This window comes from Panthera uncia (assembly GCF_023721935.1).
Source record: "Panthera uncia isolate 11264 chromosome A3 unlocalized genomic scaffold, Puncia_PCG_1.0 HiC_scaffold_12, whole genome shotgun sequence".
In the NCBI taxonomy this organism is placed as follows: Eukaryota; Metazoa; Chordata; class Mammalia; order Carnivora; family Felidae; genus Panthera; species Panthera uncia.
The window spans coordinates 1501235-1517047 of NW_026057579.1; the positions used below are offsets into that span (position 1 = coordinate 1501235).

General features: G+C 48.5%; 1 protein-coding gene across 3 annotated transcripts in view; it reads right to left on the reverse strand.

Moving 5' to 3' along the window:
- REEP1 (receptor accessory protein 1) overlaps positions 1–15813 on the reverse strand; it is a 109607-nt gene that overhangs the window by 9012 nt on the left and 84782 nt on the right. For 2 of the 3 annotated variants that reach the window (XR_007462330.1, XM_049651866.1), the window contains exon 6: positions 5951–6128. Coding sequence is in view for 2 of the 3 variants with exons in the window: in XM_049651866.1 (XP_049507823.1) it covers positions 5951–6128 (178 nt within the window). In the remaining variant the exon portion in view is untranslated. Of the gene's footprint in view, positions 1–1819; positions 1856–5950; positions 6129–15813 lie in introns of all 3 variants that reach the window. The other variant, XM_049651867.1, reaches the window with a different exon arrangement.

Consider the following 15813-nt stretch of genomic DNA (forward strand, 5'->3'; position numbering starts at 1 on the left):
ATAACCACAGTCGCCTGAGGCCTCTGGGACCCCGCTCGGGGTTGTTCCCCAACAACCAGTAGGTCCACCAGGTCCAAGCATTAGCCTCTAGCACTGGAATGCAGCCCCTCCGTTTGTTTCTTCCTTTTGAAAACTGAGATATAACATGACATCATGTTAGGTTTAGGTGTACGACATAATCATTTGAGCCATATACATATGTATATATACATACACATATACATATACATATACATATACATATACATATACATCCCTCTGTATCTGATGTGGACCAGGAGGCCCCTGAGGGACACAGCTGGTCTGAGTTAGAGCCAGGTTAGCACACTGGGCTCCACTGTCGCCCTGCTCAGAACTCCTTTGACAGTCGGTTCACATTGGGTTTATGGTCTCCAAAACCCCCAGGTCTTATATAGACTTTTAAAAGCCTTAGTGTCGAGAAGCCTTACAAATGAAGAAATGAAGGGGAAAGAGGACACTTCTTAAATGCAGCTCATGTCCTCTACTCCCACTACTGCAGGAGGGACGGCCACGCCTCTGCAGGCCCAGTGCTAGTTGCACAGGCAGTGGTGGGTGCCGTGCCTGCCTCCTCCCGCCTACCGCCCCCCCCCATGCCAGCCAGCAGCTGCAGATGGGGTGGCCTTTTTACCTTCAGAGCCAAAGGCAGATTCTCCTTGGAGGGGCGCCCTCCATGGCAGGTGAAGGGGGAGCTGGGTCTGTCCAGCACCATCCCCAGTCCCTCATGTGTCTAGTCAAGGTTAGGGAAGCAGCAGGAGCAGGGCAGGAGAGAACATGGCCAACCGCGGGCGGGCGGCCATGGCTGCACCAAGCCATCGTTCGCTCACAGGGAGGGCAGCCGCACTGGGAGACCCCAGGCTCATCCCCTCTCCCGGAGGCTTTCTGGCTGCTCCCGGCTATAATAAAAAGCCTTTTTCACAGACATTTTCACAACCACGCAGTCAGGTGGGGAAGCAGGACCTTTATCTCTACTTTAAGTTGTGGAAACCGAGGCTCAGGTTGGTTAGGTGGTTCACGCACAGTTACAGAGCTAGTAAGTGGCAAAGCAGGACCAGGGCTCCCTTGGCTGCACCTGGACCAAAACCCCTGGGACTACAAGGCTTCATCGCTTCAGAGGACCTGGGTAAGTTCCTGTGTCCTCATCACCCACAGCACAAGGAAATATGACTCTGTGGCAGTTTTAAAATATCTCCACACATTTTTTGATACTCCTCCCTTCATGAGGTGGAGATTAATTCCCCTCCCTTTGAGCATGGGCTGGACCTAATGACTCACTTCCAACAAACAGAAGAAGGCAGAGGTGACTTCAAAGACTAGGTCCTAAAAGATACTGTGGCTTCCTGCATGCCCTCTCTCTGTTGGATCACTCACTCTGGGTGAAGCCAGCTGCCATGTCGTAAGGACACTCAAGCAGCCCCAGAGAGACCCATGTGGTAAGAGGATCTGAGCCTGCAGCCAGTAGCCACAAGAGAGCTATCTTAGAAGTGGATCCTCCGGGCTCAGTCAAGCCTTTATGTGACTGCAGCTCCGGCCGACATCTTGACTACGCCTGTTCACAGGCCCTGAGCCAAACCACCAGGTTAAGAGGCTCCTGAATTCCTAGCCTGCAGACACTGTAAGATAACACAGGTTTGTCATTTCAGGGGGTCGACCTCCTGACTCCTGCCCCCCCCCGCCCCCCGCTGCCGCCCAAGACTATGCAGCTGAAAGGGAGCCCCACGGTCAGGCGCCAGCTTATGGTTAGAACCTCCTCCTGAGGCGAGAGTCCAGCACGCTGCACAGAGGCTGGCTGCTTACTCACCTTTCCGGGTCCTGCAGGTAGAGCAGCAGGTACACACTGTGGGGATGGGGGACATCATCAGTGACACCCCTTACTCAATGGGAACCAGCCCCAGCAAACAGGGAGGCCCCAGTGAGGTGTGGGGATTCCAGTATGTTCAATATAAGGGCCCTGGGAATGCGGGTCTCTGTAGAGACACCAAGGTGGGGGAGGAGATCATTCTAGACTCAGCTTCCCCTCAGGTGCTAGAAAATGCCCTTGCCCGGCCCACACAGGTCAGTCCTTATATCCTCTGAGAAATAATTCTAACCGCACCTGCTCACACACCCCTCCACTCTATGCCTTCCAGTTCAGAAGGATTTCCAGAAACCCTTCTCAGACTGACCTCTGACTCCCCAGATTGCTTGGTATCAGTCATTCGGTCAAAGGCCTAAGTGACTGTTGCCTTGTACACTCCACTGGTCTTGGTGCACATGTGGGCCTTGGTATACAGTAGATGCTTACTAAATACAAGTTGACTGAGTGTCTCCAAGTTCATGGGAAGCATGGATCATTCTTTTAACACCACCTCCACTCTTCCTGGGGTTCAATGCCAGACTTCCAATAAATGGTGTCTAAGATTCTGTAGGGAGGGCGATATGTTTCTGCAAATTCCATATTGTTATTTTACACCGTGGGCATGTATTTTTATTTTACATATATTGTTACATTATATCTCACTGTTTTGTACATTTTCCCACTGGCATCATGGTTTCAAGAACATATTGTACATTGTATGTACATTTTAACCACTGCTGCCATACAGCTCCCTGGGGTCCAGCCACCACCTCTGACCTATCCACCCCCAGACAGCCTTCAACAACTGCCACCTGTCCAGGGTTTGCAAATTCTCTTGTTTGCTCTCCTCACAAGCCCAAGACACAGGCTGAGTAGGGACTACGGTGCCCATTTTCCGGAGGAGAAAGCTGAAGGGAACAGGGCTCATCTTCCATGCCAAGGTCAAATTCCCCGGTAGTGACCACCTGGGGTGTCATTCTGAGAAAGGTTCGGAGGCCGAACATAGGTTAGTGGGGACAAACGTGGTAGCTGCTTGGCAACATGTGCCTCACTTGCACTGCTCTGCACAGGCCTGCTGTCGCCCTGCCAGGACGGAAGCCCAGACTCAGGCCCTACCTCACCACGCCCAGTGTCCAAGGCCCACATAGCGGGTAGGGAGGGCATACAAACCCTTGCAGCTGGGTCTCGTTTGTCAGACTTTCTGCCAGGCACATGGACCCCCAACTGCCCCAGAGCCTCTGATCTGGGTGCTTTTGCCCCACCCATGCCCAGGTCCTGGGTCATCTTTCACCCGTCTTTCATTCTGAGAGGACTTTTATTTTAGGTCCCAGAACAGCTGGAGCGAGCGCCACATGGTCCCCGCCCTCCCTGCTGGGTCAGCACCTCCCTTCTCTGCCCCCTGGAATCACAGGAGCTGTGGCCCAGGCTGAGCAGGGGGCAGCGCAGGGTCATGTTGCAGCACAGCAGGTTCTCTGGTTCTCCATGAACTCTACCTGCTCACCTGCATCCAGGGTGACCCCACAGGCTCGCTGCTCCACCGGCAGAGGGCATCACTGCCAATGGAAGGCTGCAGGGCCAGCGCCAAAACAAAGCATCCCAAACCGTTTCTACTTAGTGCTGGTCTGGGAAAATGTTCAAAGCCCAGGAGACACTTCCCATCGCCTTCAGACCTCACCAGACTTCTCACTTTCCCAGTTCTGAGGCTGCCCTAAATAATCTACCAGGAGGAGGTCTGGGCAGGAGGCCTGGATTCTGGGCCTGTGTGGCCTTGGCACAGTGCATGACCTCTCTGAGCCTACTTCTTCCACTTGGTTCACTTTATGATAACACAGAATCTCAGAGGGAAAGGGACTGTGGAGCCACCTAGGCCCCACTTGCTGGCCAAAGCAGGAAGACCTCCCTAGAGCCCCGGTGCATGACCATTCAACTTTGGTTCGGGCCCTTCCAATGTCAGGGACCTTACTACCTCACAAGGCAGCCTACTTCTCTCCTGGACACTTTCATATGAGAAAGTGCTTTCATAGGTGAGTTAGATAACAACAGGAACAACAGTACCAGCTACTATGTAGACTGCGGGCATGATCCTAAGCACATTTATGTGGATTATTTTATTCAAATCCTCACAACAGTCCTCCAAGTAGGTATTGTCATTCCTTGTGAACAGATAAGGAATCTGAGGTTCAGAGAGGGCAAGAGCTTGCCCAGGTCACACAGCTAGTAAGCAGCTACCCTCTTAGAACTTTACCCAATTTTATCTCATTGGTTCTTGCTCTACCCTTTAAGCCTCACAGAATTGGGGCCTGTTTTTCTTCCAAATAACAGTTTTCACTTGAGGCTCTGTGGCCAAGGAGCTGACCAAAGGTGGAGGTGATACCTAATTCCATTTCACATTTCTATTCCTGAAACAGTGCCCAACAGATCAGAAGTTGTAGATGCTCAAGGAAACCTAGATGGTCAAGGGGTGTGCAAACAGAGAGCACCATCCCAGGAGTAAGGAGGCCACAGGAGAATGCCAGTCCATGGGTGACCCTGGAGACAGTTCCCTTGCCTGGGCCTTGGTCTCTTTATTGGTAACATCTGAGGATTAGACTGAATGATCCCTGAGGTCTCTTCCTGCCTGGACTTTTGGGATTGCATTCTAAATTCTCCTGAGGGAGAGTTCACTCAGGAGATAGCCCCTCCGTGAGGTGATCCTCACCCTTACAGCCAAGCGTCTACCTTTCCAACCTTGCCAGAGTTAAAACATCTCCCCTCAGAGAGAAGCCACAATGTTCAAACCTGGGGCCAGGGTGAAGTGGGGTGTTCTGATGAGCGGGAACACCCAGGAGGAAACTGATGGACACCTGGCCTGCCTCTAAGCTGGTCTCCCTTCCCTGGCAGGGAATATGAGCCATTATTCCCAGGGCGGCCACGGGACTCCTTCTTTCCCATCCCTGTCCAAGACCCCTAAAAGCCAGGTGGGGTCTTCGAGGCTCAGGGTCAAGATGCCCCCTGCAGGGTGCACCTCACAGCCTGTTTAAGAGCAGGGCAGCCACCAGGCACATGTCACAGCCAGAGACTCCAAAAGGGTGGTCCAGTTCCCATCCTCGAGGCTCAATGTTCCGCCAAGGGTGAGGAGTAGAGGTGGCGATCCAGAACTGTGCCCTATACCCCTTTTCACCGTTAACCCTCTGCTGGCAGCAGCAGTGCTCAGCTCCTGAGAGCCAAGGTCCCTGGAATCTCTCCAAGGAATGGCCTGGGAAAATATGAGTCCTGGCCCAGCTCCCTAGCCCCTAATCCGTGCCCCTACCCTCCATAAGCCTGAAACCCACTAATGGATCAGACATCAGTGGGTCCCAAAGGGGGCTGCACCTCAACACCACCATATATGGGTCTCATCCCAGATTTATTGAATCCTCTGGGGATGGGCCCAGGACTCTGCATGTCTAACAAGGTCCCCAGGTCAAGCCTAATACAGGGAACCTGATGCCAGGCACTTGACAACCAGAGGTAGACATCGGGAACAGATGTGGTTTCCATAAAGCTGTGGCCTCTGCAGGAGTTAGATCTCAGAGCTAGTGTGGTCTTTGGCATGTAGGGACTGAGGGTGTGCGTGGTGAACGGGGGCACAGGGATGGGAGCCGATGGTAGAGTGACAGGAAACATTCATGCAGGGAAAAGGAACCACAGGAGCCACAAGCCCTGGGTGGGCAGGAGGAGACACTCAGGTAGTCAAGACAGGTAAGCCCTCCTAGGAGTATAAGGTCGGAGAGGAAGAGAACAGAGAAAGCTGTCTTGACCCACGTCCAGCTGTGCCTGTTGCCTCCAGGCTTGGTTCACGCACTGTTCTCCACCCACCCCCAGCCCTTCGATAATCAGATGGAAGAGGCAGAACCCTTTGATGCAGGAGGCCTAACCCTGGCCCCTGTCAGAGTCCCCAGGCCAGCCTCGCATCCTGGCCAGAATGGTGCTCTGCCTCTTGGCTGTCCTGGCACGATCTGATGGACATCTGTGTTGATGGCTACTCCGGGTTATGTGCCACATGGTGGACGGGGCCTCTCTCCGTGAAAGCAAGGCCTGTGAACTGGAAAAGATGAAAAGTGAAATGATACCTACCTGAGCTGCCGGCGCTCTCAGAAGCACTCCTGGACATCTTAGGCTGGCCATGTTTGCCGCTGGCTCGCCCAGACCCCTGTGGGGGGGGGCTGGAGGGGGCAGGGGCACCGTCACCCCGGATGGTGGTGAGGTCCTGCATGCTGAAGCTCCGGAGTCTCTCCGATAAGGCACCCTGTCCCTGGATACAACACAGGAAGGGGGCACACGTCAGAGGCCTGCCCCACAGACCACAGGCAGTAGTGGGGGTGAGGGGAGTGCAGACACAACAGAGGCCAAGAGGAAGTTCTGACAGTCGGCAAGGTGAAACTCAAGACCTGGAAGGACTCTGCAGAGGGGCAGGTGCCTGGTGTACCGGCTGGAAACACTGAGAGGAGCAAGGCCTGGAATATTCCAGGGCCTCCTGTGGGTCTCAGCCATCGTGCCTCTGGCTCCTGGCTCCTTCTCCTTCATTTAAAAATTTTTTTTAATGTTTATTTTTGAAGGAGAGAGAGACAGAGCGTGGCGAGGGGTGGGGGTGGGGGGGCGAGGGGAGAAGGGCAGAGAGTGGGAGACACAGAAGCCAAAGCAGGCTCCAGGCTCTGAGCTGTCAGCACAGAGCTCAATGGGGGGCTCGAACTCATGGACCACGGAATCATGGCCCGAGCAGAAGTCAGACGCTTAACTGACTGAGCCACCCAGGCGCCCCTCCTTCTCCTTCAGATGCCCACATCGCATGATGAGCTAGAGCCACAAACAGACCCAGGGCGGAGGAAATGACTGCGACCTACAGTTCCTACTCTTGAGGGGCTGTCTGCTGCTTCTCTGGCTTTACATAAATAAAAGTCCCTACATAGCCACATTTTTGCTCAGTTTCCAGTACACAAGAATATGGTCAGAAAAATCAAAACCTAATAATCGATGTGCTCAGTCCTTACACTTTTCAAAGGAAATAAAAATCAGCTGGTATTTTTTAAAAAATGTATGACAACAGCAACTTCTTTTATCTGTTCATGTTACTGTTTATGAGGCACATTTGTTTCCACTCTTGCATTTGAGCTTCATAAAATACCCAAAAGGTAATGAATCAGGAAAGAAAAAACATGACATAAAAAAAAAAAAAAAAACCTGCTGACTGTAACCATTTCATATTCTGAGAGAGTCACAGAATTCATCTCAGGGGAAAACTGTTCTTTTGTTTAGGAAAGCGGGAGATCAATCCATTATACTTATGAAAGGGAAGGTCCTTGCTGTCTGGATGAGAGAATCTGTGTCACAGTGAAAAGGATCATAATGAAGGCTCAGGGAGGGGGCATTGCCTTAGGGGTGCCTCGGGGGCTGGAGAGGGACCTTGTGTTTGGAGGAGAAGGAACTTGAGAGGGGGCTGGGGGCTGGTAGGAGACTGGGGTTAATTGAGAATTGGGTTGGGATTTGAGCAAAAGGTGACAGGCAAGTAACCACCAAGCAAATCAATGAAGTTGGGCATCTTCAGAAATACTGGAGGGCGTGCAGACTTCCCACAGGTACATGGGACAGCAGAGGACAGCAGAGGAGGTATTTTATTAGGATAATGAAGGGAAAGTGGTCCTAGAGGGCTGGACTACTTGGAAACAGTAAGACACAACAGATATAATAGAACCAACAAATCAGCGCAAAATAGGTGGGAACAGCCAACAAGAGGGCTCTGGGTTGGGGGTGGGTTTAATAAAACAAACAAGGGCCACAACATGGCAAAGGGGTTGGAGGACTTTTTTCATTTTACTTAAGGAAAAAAAAAAAAAAAACAATGAAAATGGCCAGCAAAGCACCGCAGTTCATAGAAGTGACTAGTCAAAGGGCCAGTTAGATAAAGGAGCAAATGCAAATGCAGAATGAGTTAGTTAGAGGGAAGGGGGAAAACAAAAGGAGCTTGCAGACAGGTCTAGAAGAAATGTCAGAATAAAACAAAGATGCATTAAAATATGAAAAAGATAAGTTCTCAACATACCAAAGGTCTAAAAACGTCTCTAGGAAACTAAGAGCAAAAAGAAAACTATTTAAATAATCAGATATATACGATCAGAATTATAAATCCAGACAAAGGAGTGTTTTATGTTAAAAAAAAAAAAAAAAGAGATGGAAATCACCCCCAGACACCCCTCTGATGTCTGATGGTGGCCAAGGGGTCTGAGGCCTCACCTTCTAGACATTAACAGCTGGGTTGTCTGTGCCATGAAAATGAGGTGAGACTAGCTGCCCAGTATAATCCCCTCCAAAGCTATCAGCCAATGATCTATGATTATTTAACTCAGAAGCACTTAAGGTGACATCTAGAATTTAGAGGGGTGCCTGGGTGGCTCAGATGGTTAAAGTGTCTGACTTCCGCTCAGGTCGTGATTTCGTGATCCATGAGTTCAAGCCCCACGTTGGACTCTGTGCTGACAGCTCAGAGCCTGGAACCTCCTTCAAATTCTGTGTTTCCTGCTCTGTCTGCCCCTTTCCCCAATCTAAAAAATAAATAAACATTAAAAATTTTTTTTTAGAAATGAGAGGGCTAAGGAACAAAAATGAGTTCTGAAAAGAGGCAGGAAATATTGACAATGACAATGGGGTAATTCAGTGTCAGGTTCACATTCAGAAAGGCTACCCAGTGGTTCACTTTCAGTCGTCCTCCCATTCAGTCACTTTTGTTCAACAATTATTTATCAAGGATGTTCTCTGGCCAAGACACTATGCTAGGTGTTATTAGGAAATACCAAAAATAGAGTTCGATTTCTGACAAAATGTAAAAAGGCAAGTGTACAAATAACCACACAGCTTGTGCCACACCAGAAGCTCCACAAAGTGACAATTAAGAGCAATGGTTCTGGAGTCAGACCTAGAGTCAAATTACAGTCCTATCACTAAGAGCTGGGTGACCTTAACCTCTCTCCACCTCAATATTCTCCTCTGCTAAGGAGCATCCACATGGCGAGATATAGTGAGGATTACATGAGATTATGTCCATACGATAGTATAAAGCCCAATGCATGGTAAGCGTTCAAAAAATGCCAACTATGATGATGGTGATGATGGTGGTGATGATGAGCATGAGGATGATATGCTGCCTGAGACACACGAGTTGCTGTTGAAATAAAAAATAAAAAGACGACATCCGGCCAAAAGGACAAGGAGGGGCTTCATGAGCCCAAGCCCAAATAAATGGTCAGGGACTAAGTCCATCAATGTGCCTGCCAGCTCCTGCCAATGTTCAGCAATGTATCCGAGAGCAAGCAGCAACAGGCACCATACATGTCCTTTTCAGCAAAGCACTCAAGTCCACTCCCAGAAGCCAAGCCAGCCTAGCTCCAATATCACTAACATCATGAAGACTGGAAGTGGCAGAGGTTAGCAAAGAAAAGGGGATAATAATAGCTCTGTATCAACACAGTCCTGACTCAGACGAAATCATAGCAGCATGGGCACAAGGATCTTGAAAACAAATTAGCCTTTATCTGTCAAAACATTCTGAGGTGGTTAGAATTAATATGGCTCTCTCATTTGTAAACCTCTCAGCCCGTCTCCGTCTCCTCTCAAAACCTCATTTCCATTCATTTTCCACAAACCCCAATCCACCCTGCCACTTTGGCTCTGCTCTGGAGAACGTCCATTTTATTATTCTGGGAACAATCAAGAATTGTTCACTGGTACTCTGCAAAACTGGGTTCCTTATTTGGGAATATAAATTTGGATCCCCTAAGTTTGTTAAAGCTTAAAACCACATTCTCCATAATTCAATGAGCCACATCACCACATTAAAGCCTTTAAAGAGTCCTATACTGTTTCAGGTTAACTCACTGTATCTCCAATGAATTTGACCACACTAGGATATACTGTTAGTTGACCATCCAAAAGTCACTCCCAACCCCATTCTTGACACGATGAAAAAAAGAAAAAAAAAAAAAAAACACAGATTTCCCAATCTCCCTTGTAGCTATGGATGGCTATGTGGTTCAATTCTGGCCAATGGGAGGTAAGGGAAATTTGCTAAGGGATTTCTGGGAAAGGCATTTCTTTCCCCAAAATGCAGGAGAAAGGCCTGAACCTGCTCCCTGTCTCCTACTTTTGACTGTGGTGGAACTGCCATCTTGTGACTAGGTGACTCACAGAGACATCCATTTAGAGCCCTGACATCTCTGACTCACCGGAATAATGACAGTACCCGCTTACTCCCAGACTTCTTGTGAATGATCTTCATCTATTTCAAGACATATATTTTTTCATCTCTGAAATTGAGGTGGGTCTTAAAATTGTTGTTGCCTTGACATCATTGTCATTGCCTACACATGAATGCATTTGGTTGTCATCCCCATGGCATGAATGGACAACTGAACTGAATTGAAACCATTCAGAACCACCCACAGAAGAAATATGAGTCCAGGTTGTCTAAAACACACTCCATTGACACCTCTGGTAAGATCAAGAAAGTGGCAGCATCCACACTGGCAGAATGGTTATCAGCGGCATGGATGAAAATCCCAGAGACAGCAGCCAGCTGTGTATTACCAACGCTCTGGAAGGTGGAGCGTGATACAGCATGGTCATAAACAGACACTGACGAGCTCAGTTGAAAAGTGATTCAGAAGAGTGAGACTCAGAAACTGAAGAACCGAGGTTAGGAAGAAATTCAATCAATTTATTGTGCTTATGTGTTCCTTTTAATGTATGTGCAAAGTGATACACACAAAAAATCTATGTCTAAAGTCTAAAAGGGTCCTTTTGATAAGTAGAAGTAAAAATTCTAAGTGGAAAAGGATTAAGCCCTAATTTGATTGGCAATATTTTCCTCCTTTAGGGGTAGATAACAATGTTATCTTAGATAGTCTTAGAAACTATCCCATTCTTTTTTAAAATAGGCTTCATGCCCAATGCAGAGCCCAACATGGGGTCTAACGTGGGTCCTGAATGGACAACCCCAAGATCAAGACCTGAGCTGAGACCAAGAGTCAGACACTTAGCCAACTGAGTCACCCAGGTGCCCCCAAACCACTGCGTTTTAGATTCAATACAATATGGTTGCACTTCTCAGAGAAGTTTTGTCTGACCATCTTCGCTCCCTGTTGTATGCTTTCAGTGAAGTCTGTACTTCTTTGTAGCACCTCACACAATTACATTTAACTATTGGTATTGTTTGTTGGTTTGTCTTCCCCTCCAGATTGTTTCATTTATCAGTGTCTGCCATGTTACCTGACATACATTAGGGCTCAAGGAGTTGAATGAATGAACATACAGCCATTTATTGATCAATTTCCTCAGTAAAGAGCAGTAACAGGAAATCCCCACCCCTACCCCAGTGCATCGGCCAGGGTCCCATACCTCAAGGAGCATTCTGTTGAATAGGGACATGTGTTCTGTCCACAAGGAGTATATGAGAAAGGCCAGAGGGCTGGAGGGTGCAAAGGACAGAGAGCGTGCATTGGAGCAGCCAGACATGCCAGAGGAGACTACGCTTGACCTGGCCTTAGAGGACTTGGGTAGGTGAAGATGGGGACCAGGTGGAAAGAGAAGTATATTTCTTGGTCATCCAGCACTCAGAGCTGCCCATTCAATGACAGATGAGGTCTTTGCAGTTTTGTCTGCTAAGGGGATGGGGGTCCAGTTATACTGTGTTAATGGCCAAATGAATGCATTTGTGAAAGTGCCTGCTGAAAGGTCACAGGGTTTCTTTTAAAACAGCTGGACCAGTGGGGGGCGGGGGCAGGAGTGACACATACTCTTCACTGCATGCCCTCTTTTGTGCTTTTGGAATTTTATACCATAAACATATATTACCTTTAAGAATCATTACCACTTCATTTTTAGAAACACTCATAGCACTTTCCCAAGATCACCTTGAGGATCCTATTTTGTAAATATAGGGCTTGCATGATGCTGACAAGTGCCATCTAGACCAAAACAGAATGACATGAGACTACTTAAAAAAAAAAAAAAAAAAAAAAACCCAAAAAAACAAAAAACAAGATTAGAACAGAGAAGGAAGAAGTGGTGCCTCCAGAAACTGCAATATATTAGCTGTCCAGCCCCAAGAGCCTTGTCTCAACTCTGTTATGAGGGGCCTTGACCAAGTCACCTTGGTCTTTGTCAGCTTTGCAACCTCATTGGGAAATTAAAGCATTGAACAAGATTCCCTTCCAACTGGAAAATTCTAAGTTCAAGAATCTGTGACCCTCTTTGGTGGCTCATTATCTGGCTCTGATTGCAATTCCAAAATAAGGGTTTTTAGAATTAGTTGAAAATCTCTAGAATAATTGTTGGGTCTCCCACAGTAACTCTGTGTGTTTAACATGTGTGTGTGTTTAAAATTTTTTTTAATGTTTATTTGTTTTGAAAGATTGAGAGAGAGGGCAGGAGGGGCACAGAGAGACAGTGGTAGAGAGAGAGAATCCCAAGCAGGCTCCACACTGCCAGCACAGAGCCCAACGTGGGGCTCGAACTTACAAACTGTGAGATCTTGACCTGAACCGAAAGCAAGAGTCAGATGCTCAACTGACTGAGCCACCTAGGCACCCCATGTGTCTGTGTTTTGAAAGTCCTATATCAATTTCCTCCCCAGCCAACACTCAGTTTAGAATATGAGCCATAGGAAAAGCTAAGGATGTGGGGGCCCTTTCATGAACCAAGGTCAGCCTACTTCAAGTACATCTGAGTACTCAAGTACATCTGAGTCTGCCCCTAGGGCTGTCATGTCACAAGTCAGCACTGTCCTTACCAGCCCACCTCTCAGCCTACCACCATATAATCTGTTGTACTCTTGACCTCTTCATTCCCTAGATGTTATAAGCATGTCTACCCAGTTTTGTTATTGTTGCTTATTTACATGTTGTTTTAACAGACCCACCTCGCTGCTTTCTGGGCAGGTCAACACAGGGCCTGGTGATTCTTTCAGGGTGCTCCTAGAATCCCCAGAAATCCCACAGAAGTGCCTTGAGGCAAGGGAGGGTAATCCATTCCTGATTGTTCAATCTTTTTTTTTTTTTCTGGCTAAAACTCTTAGAAAATTAGACTTCAAGAGGTAAACTATGTCACTGAACTTTCTGAGATCTTTAATTTCTAATCTTTCCCCCAGTTGGTAAGGGATAAGGAAGCCACTTAGCTAACACACTGCCGAATTCTGTATGTTTTGATGTTTTTCTTCTTTTTTAAAAAAGAAGTGTGTGTGTGTGTGTGTGTGTGTGTGTGTGTGTGTGTGTTTTAAGTAAACTCTACCCCCAACGTGGGGCTCAAACTCACAACTCTGAGACCAAGAATTACATGCTCTACCAACAGAGCCAGCCAAGTGCCCATTTTGATGTTTTTCTTAGTAAGGGGAACGGGTGTGTTCCTGGGAAAACCCAGACCTTTACTAATCTGGTATTCCGAGTAAAATAATTTACCACTAATAGGATGCCTGCCATGAGGGCCCACAGAGCCCAGATGCAACACAGCAACTAAGCTTGGCTGCAAGCCCCTGATGAGGTCCTCTTTTCCCGGGGGACACACCAAGTCACAGGGGAAGGCTCTAGCAGAGCCTTCATGGATATCGAATGCCTGTAACTAATGACAACAAGAATAAAGACAACAGGTTTTAGTGAGTCAGGCAATGGACAACAAAGCCACCAGCATAACCACATTCCCCACTGGTAATTCAGAAAGAGTTAGTATTTCCTTCTCCGCACCCACCTCGCTGACAGTTAACCTCTATAGCCACACATGCTCTACATCAATGCCAAGCAGACTCCTTATCAACATGCTGATGAAAATGGGCCGCCTTGATTGTGACATCAAATTAGATTAACAAACAAAGGAGAAAGAAAGAAAGAGGATTTCTCCCCCAATAGCATCAGTCATCAAATTCAACTCGTTCTCCAGGCATTAAGCAAAGAAAAAAAAAAATCCAAGTAAGTTAATCACAGGTTAGATGCTACCAAACTGACACGAAAAAGAGGCTCTGGAAGGATGCCGAAGTGGGACTGGTTCTGGATTAACACACACAAACACACGCAGGTGTCGGTAGGAGAAACACCTGGTTCCGATCCAGACCATGTGCTGGTGGGCAGAGGTCGCTGCTGGCCTCTCTACCCGACTGGATCAGTTTGGAGTTAGTCACACCTCTCAACGGGGTTACCTGCCCTTCTCTGAGGTCCAAAGAGGAGACAAAATGAAAGAGTCGAGCCACCTGACAAATGGGAAAAGAAAAAAAGCCATGGGCACCAAGCCTACAAAACAGGATTGAAGGAAGCCATGCTGTCTTCACCACCTCACTCACTCACTCACTCACTCACTTCCTCCTTCCCTCATTTGAGCGAATGCAGAGGGAGTGTTCACAAAGCTCTGTGTGAAGCCCCACAGAGGAACAAAGATGAACGTGAAACATGATGCGATCCCTACTCCCAAGGAGCTCACAGTCTAGCTAGGGCATCAAGACACAAATGCACACAAGGCAGCAAATGACAAAAATGACAAAACGCGAGGCAGAAGTTCCAGGGAGGGAGACAGCGCAGCTGGCTGACACCAGCGGAGGTCTCACACGAGAGCTCACACTCGAGTGGAGCCAGGGCTGTGGCACCGGAACAAAAGGGGAAAAATACTCCAGCCTGGTCATCTGATCCAGGCCTGCACTCTGGTGATAGGGCTTCGGGGTCCCTAGGAAGGACTCTCCACACACAGCTGATGTCCCTGTCCTCGCACATAGACGTCCACCACTGAGTCTCAGCTAGAAGCTTTGCCTTGTCCAAGCTTCCTCCTTGGAAAGGCAAAGGCCCTGAGGGGAGGTTGATGTGGTAGCGATCCCACTTCCTGGGCAGGGTTGGGGGTGTGGTGCAGGCGGAAGACAGGAGAGATGTTGCTAAAGGACAATGAGGGGGAGAAAGGACTGAAAGGACTGGAGCGGGGGGGGGGGGGCGCATCCACAAGACAAATTTGTTCAGCTGTTGGTGAAAAGAGGAGCTATGGTTGTGTTTGCACATGTGCCCATATTATCATAAAAATGATGAAGCTCTAAAGAAACTCTATCTTACGGTAACATGTATTTGTAACCCAAATTCCTTCACCTAGAATGTACTATATCCTGCATTTGAGTGTTGCCCCAGCCCTGCCTCAGGGCAAAGAGGGAGCCTGCTTTGGTGGCATTTGTTGGCCGCCTCTTGTATATTAATGCACCTTCTTAATTCCCAGGGATGTTTGATATAAAATGGTCACGAGAGGAGACAGACAACCTTGACTGTCTCCAGGGCTGTGACCAATTCTAAAATTCTCAGTGGCAAGACAGTCATCTCTCAGGTACTCAGCCATGTGTTCTCAGGGGCTGGTGACGTAACCCAAGTAAATAAAGGTCAGGAAACATTAGCCCAATGTGTGGGGGGGTGGGGTGGGGCTGGGAGGGGGCCTGGGGGTGCTTGGAGAGATTCAGGGAAAATGGGACTGGGAACTAGAAAGTCTCACTCTGAGCCCAGCTTGGCCACTAACAGCTGTATGACCCTGAGTGAGCCACTCAACATCCGGGTCTCAGTGTCCACCCCTGAGAAGTGGTGGTGGTGGGGTTACAAAGACGGCATCTAAGGCTCCTGCCTGCTCTAGCAACCTATGGGTTTGACATTCCTTGTCTCTTGGGGGAGGGCAGATGCTCACTGTTGTAAGCTGGCCCCAGGGACCCACTCACCACGAGGCTGAAGAGGAGGAGGAAACAACTGTATGGAAAATGGGGCCGAGAGCCACGAGGGACCTGAAGCCCAGGGCTGGAGGGTGGCTTGCCCAGGGAGACATAGCACCAGCAAGGCGGGCCGGGGACAAGAGTGCAAGTAACACCAGATCCTGTGCTCACGCTACCGCACCAGAGAAAAGACGGGAAGAGAGCCTAGATCCACAGGACAGGGAAATTCAGTTTCCTCTCC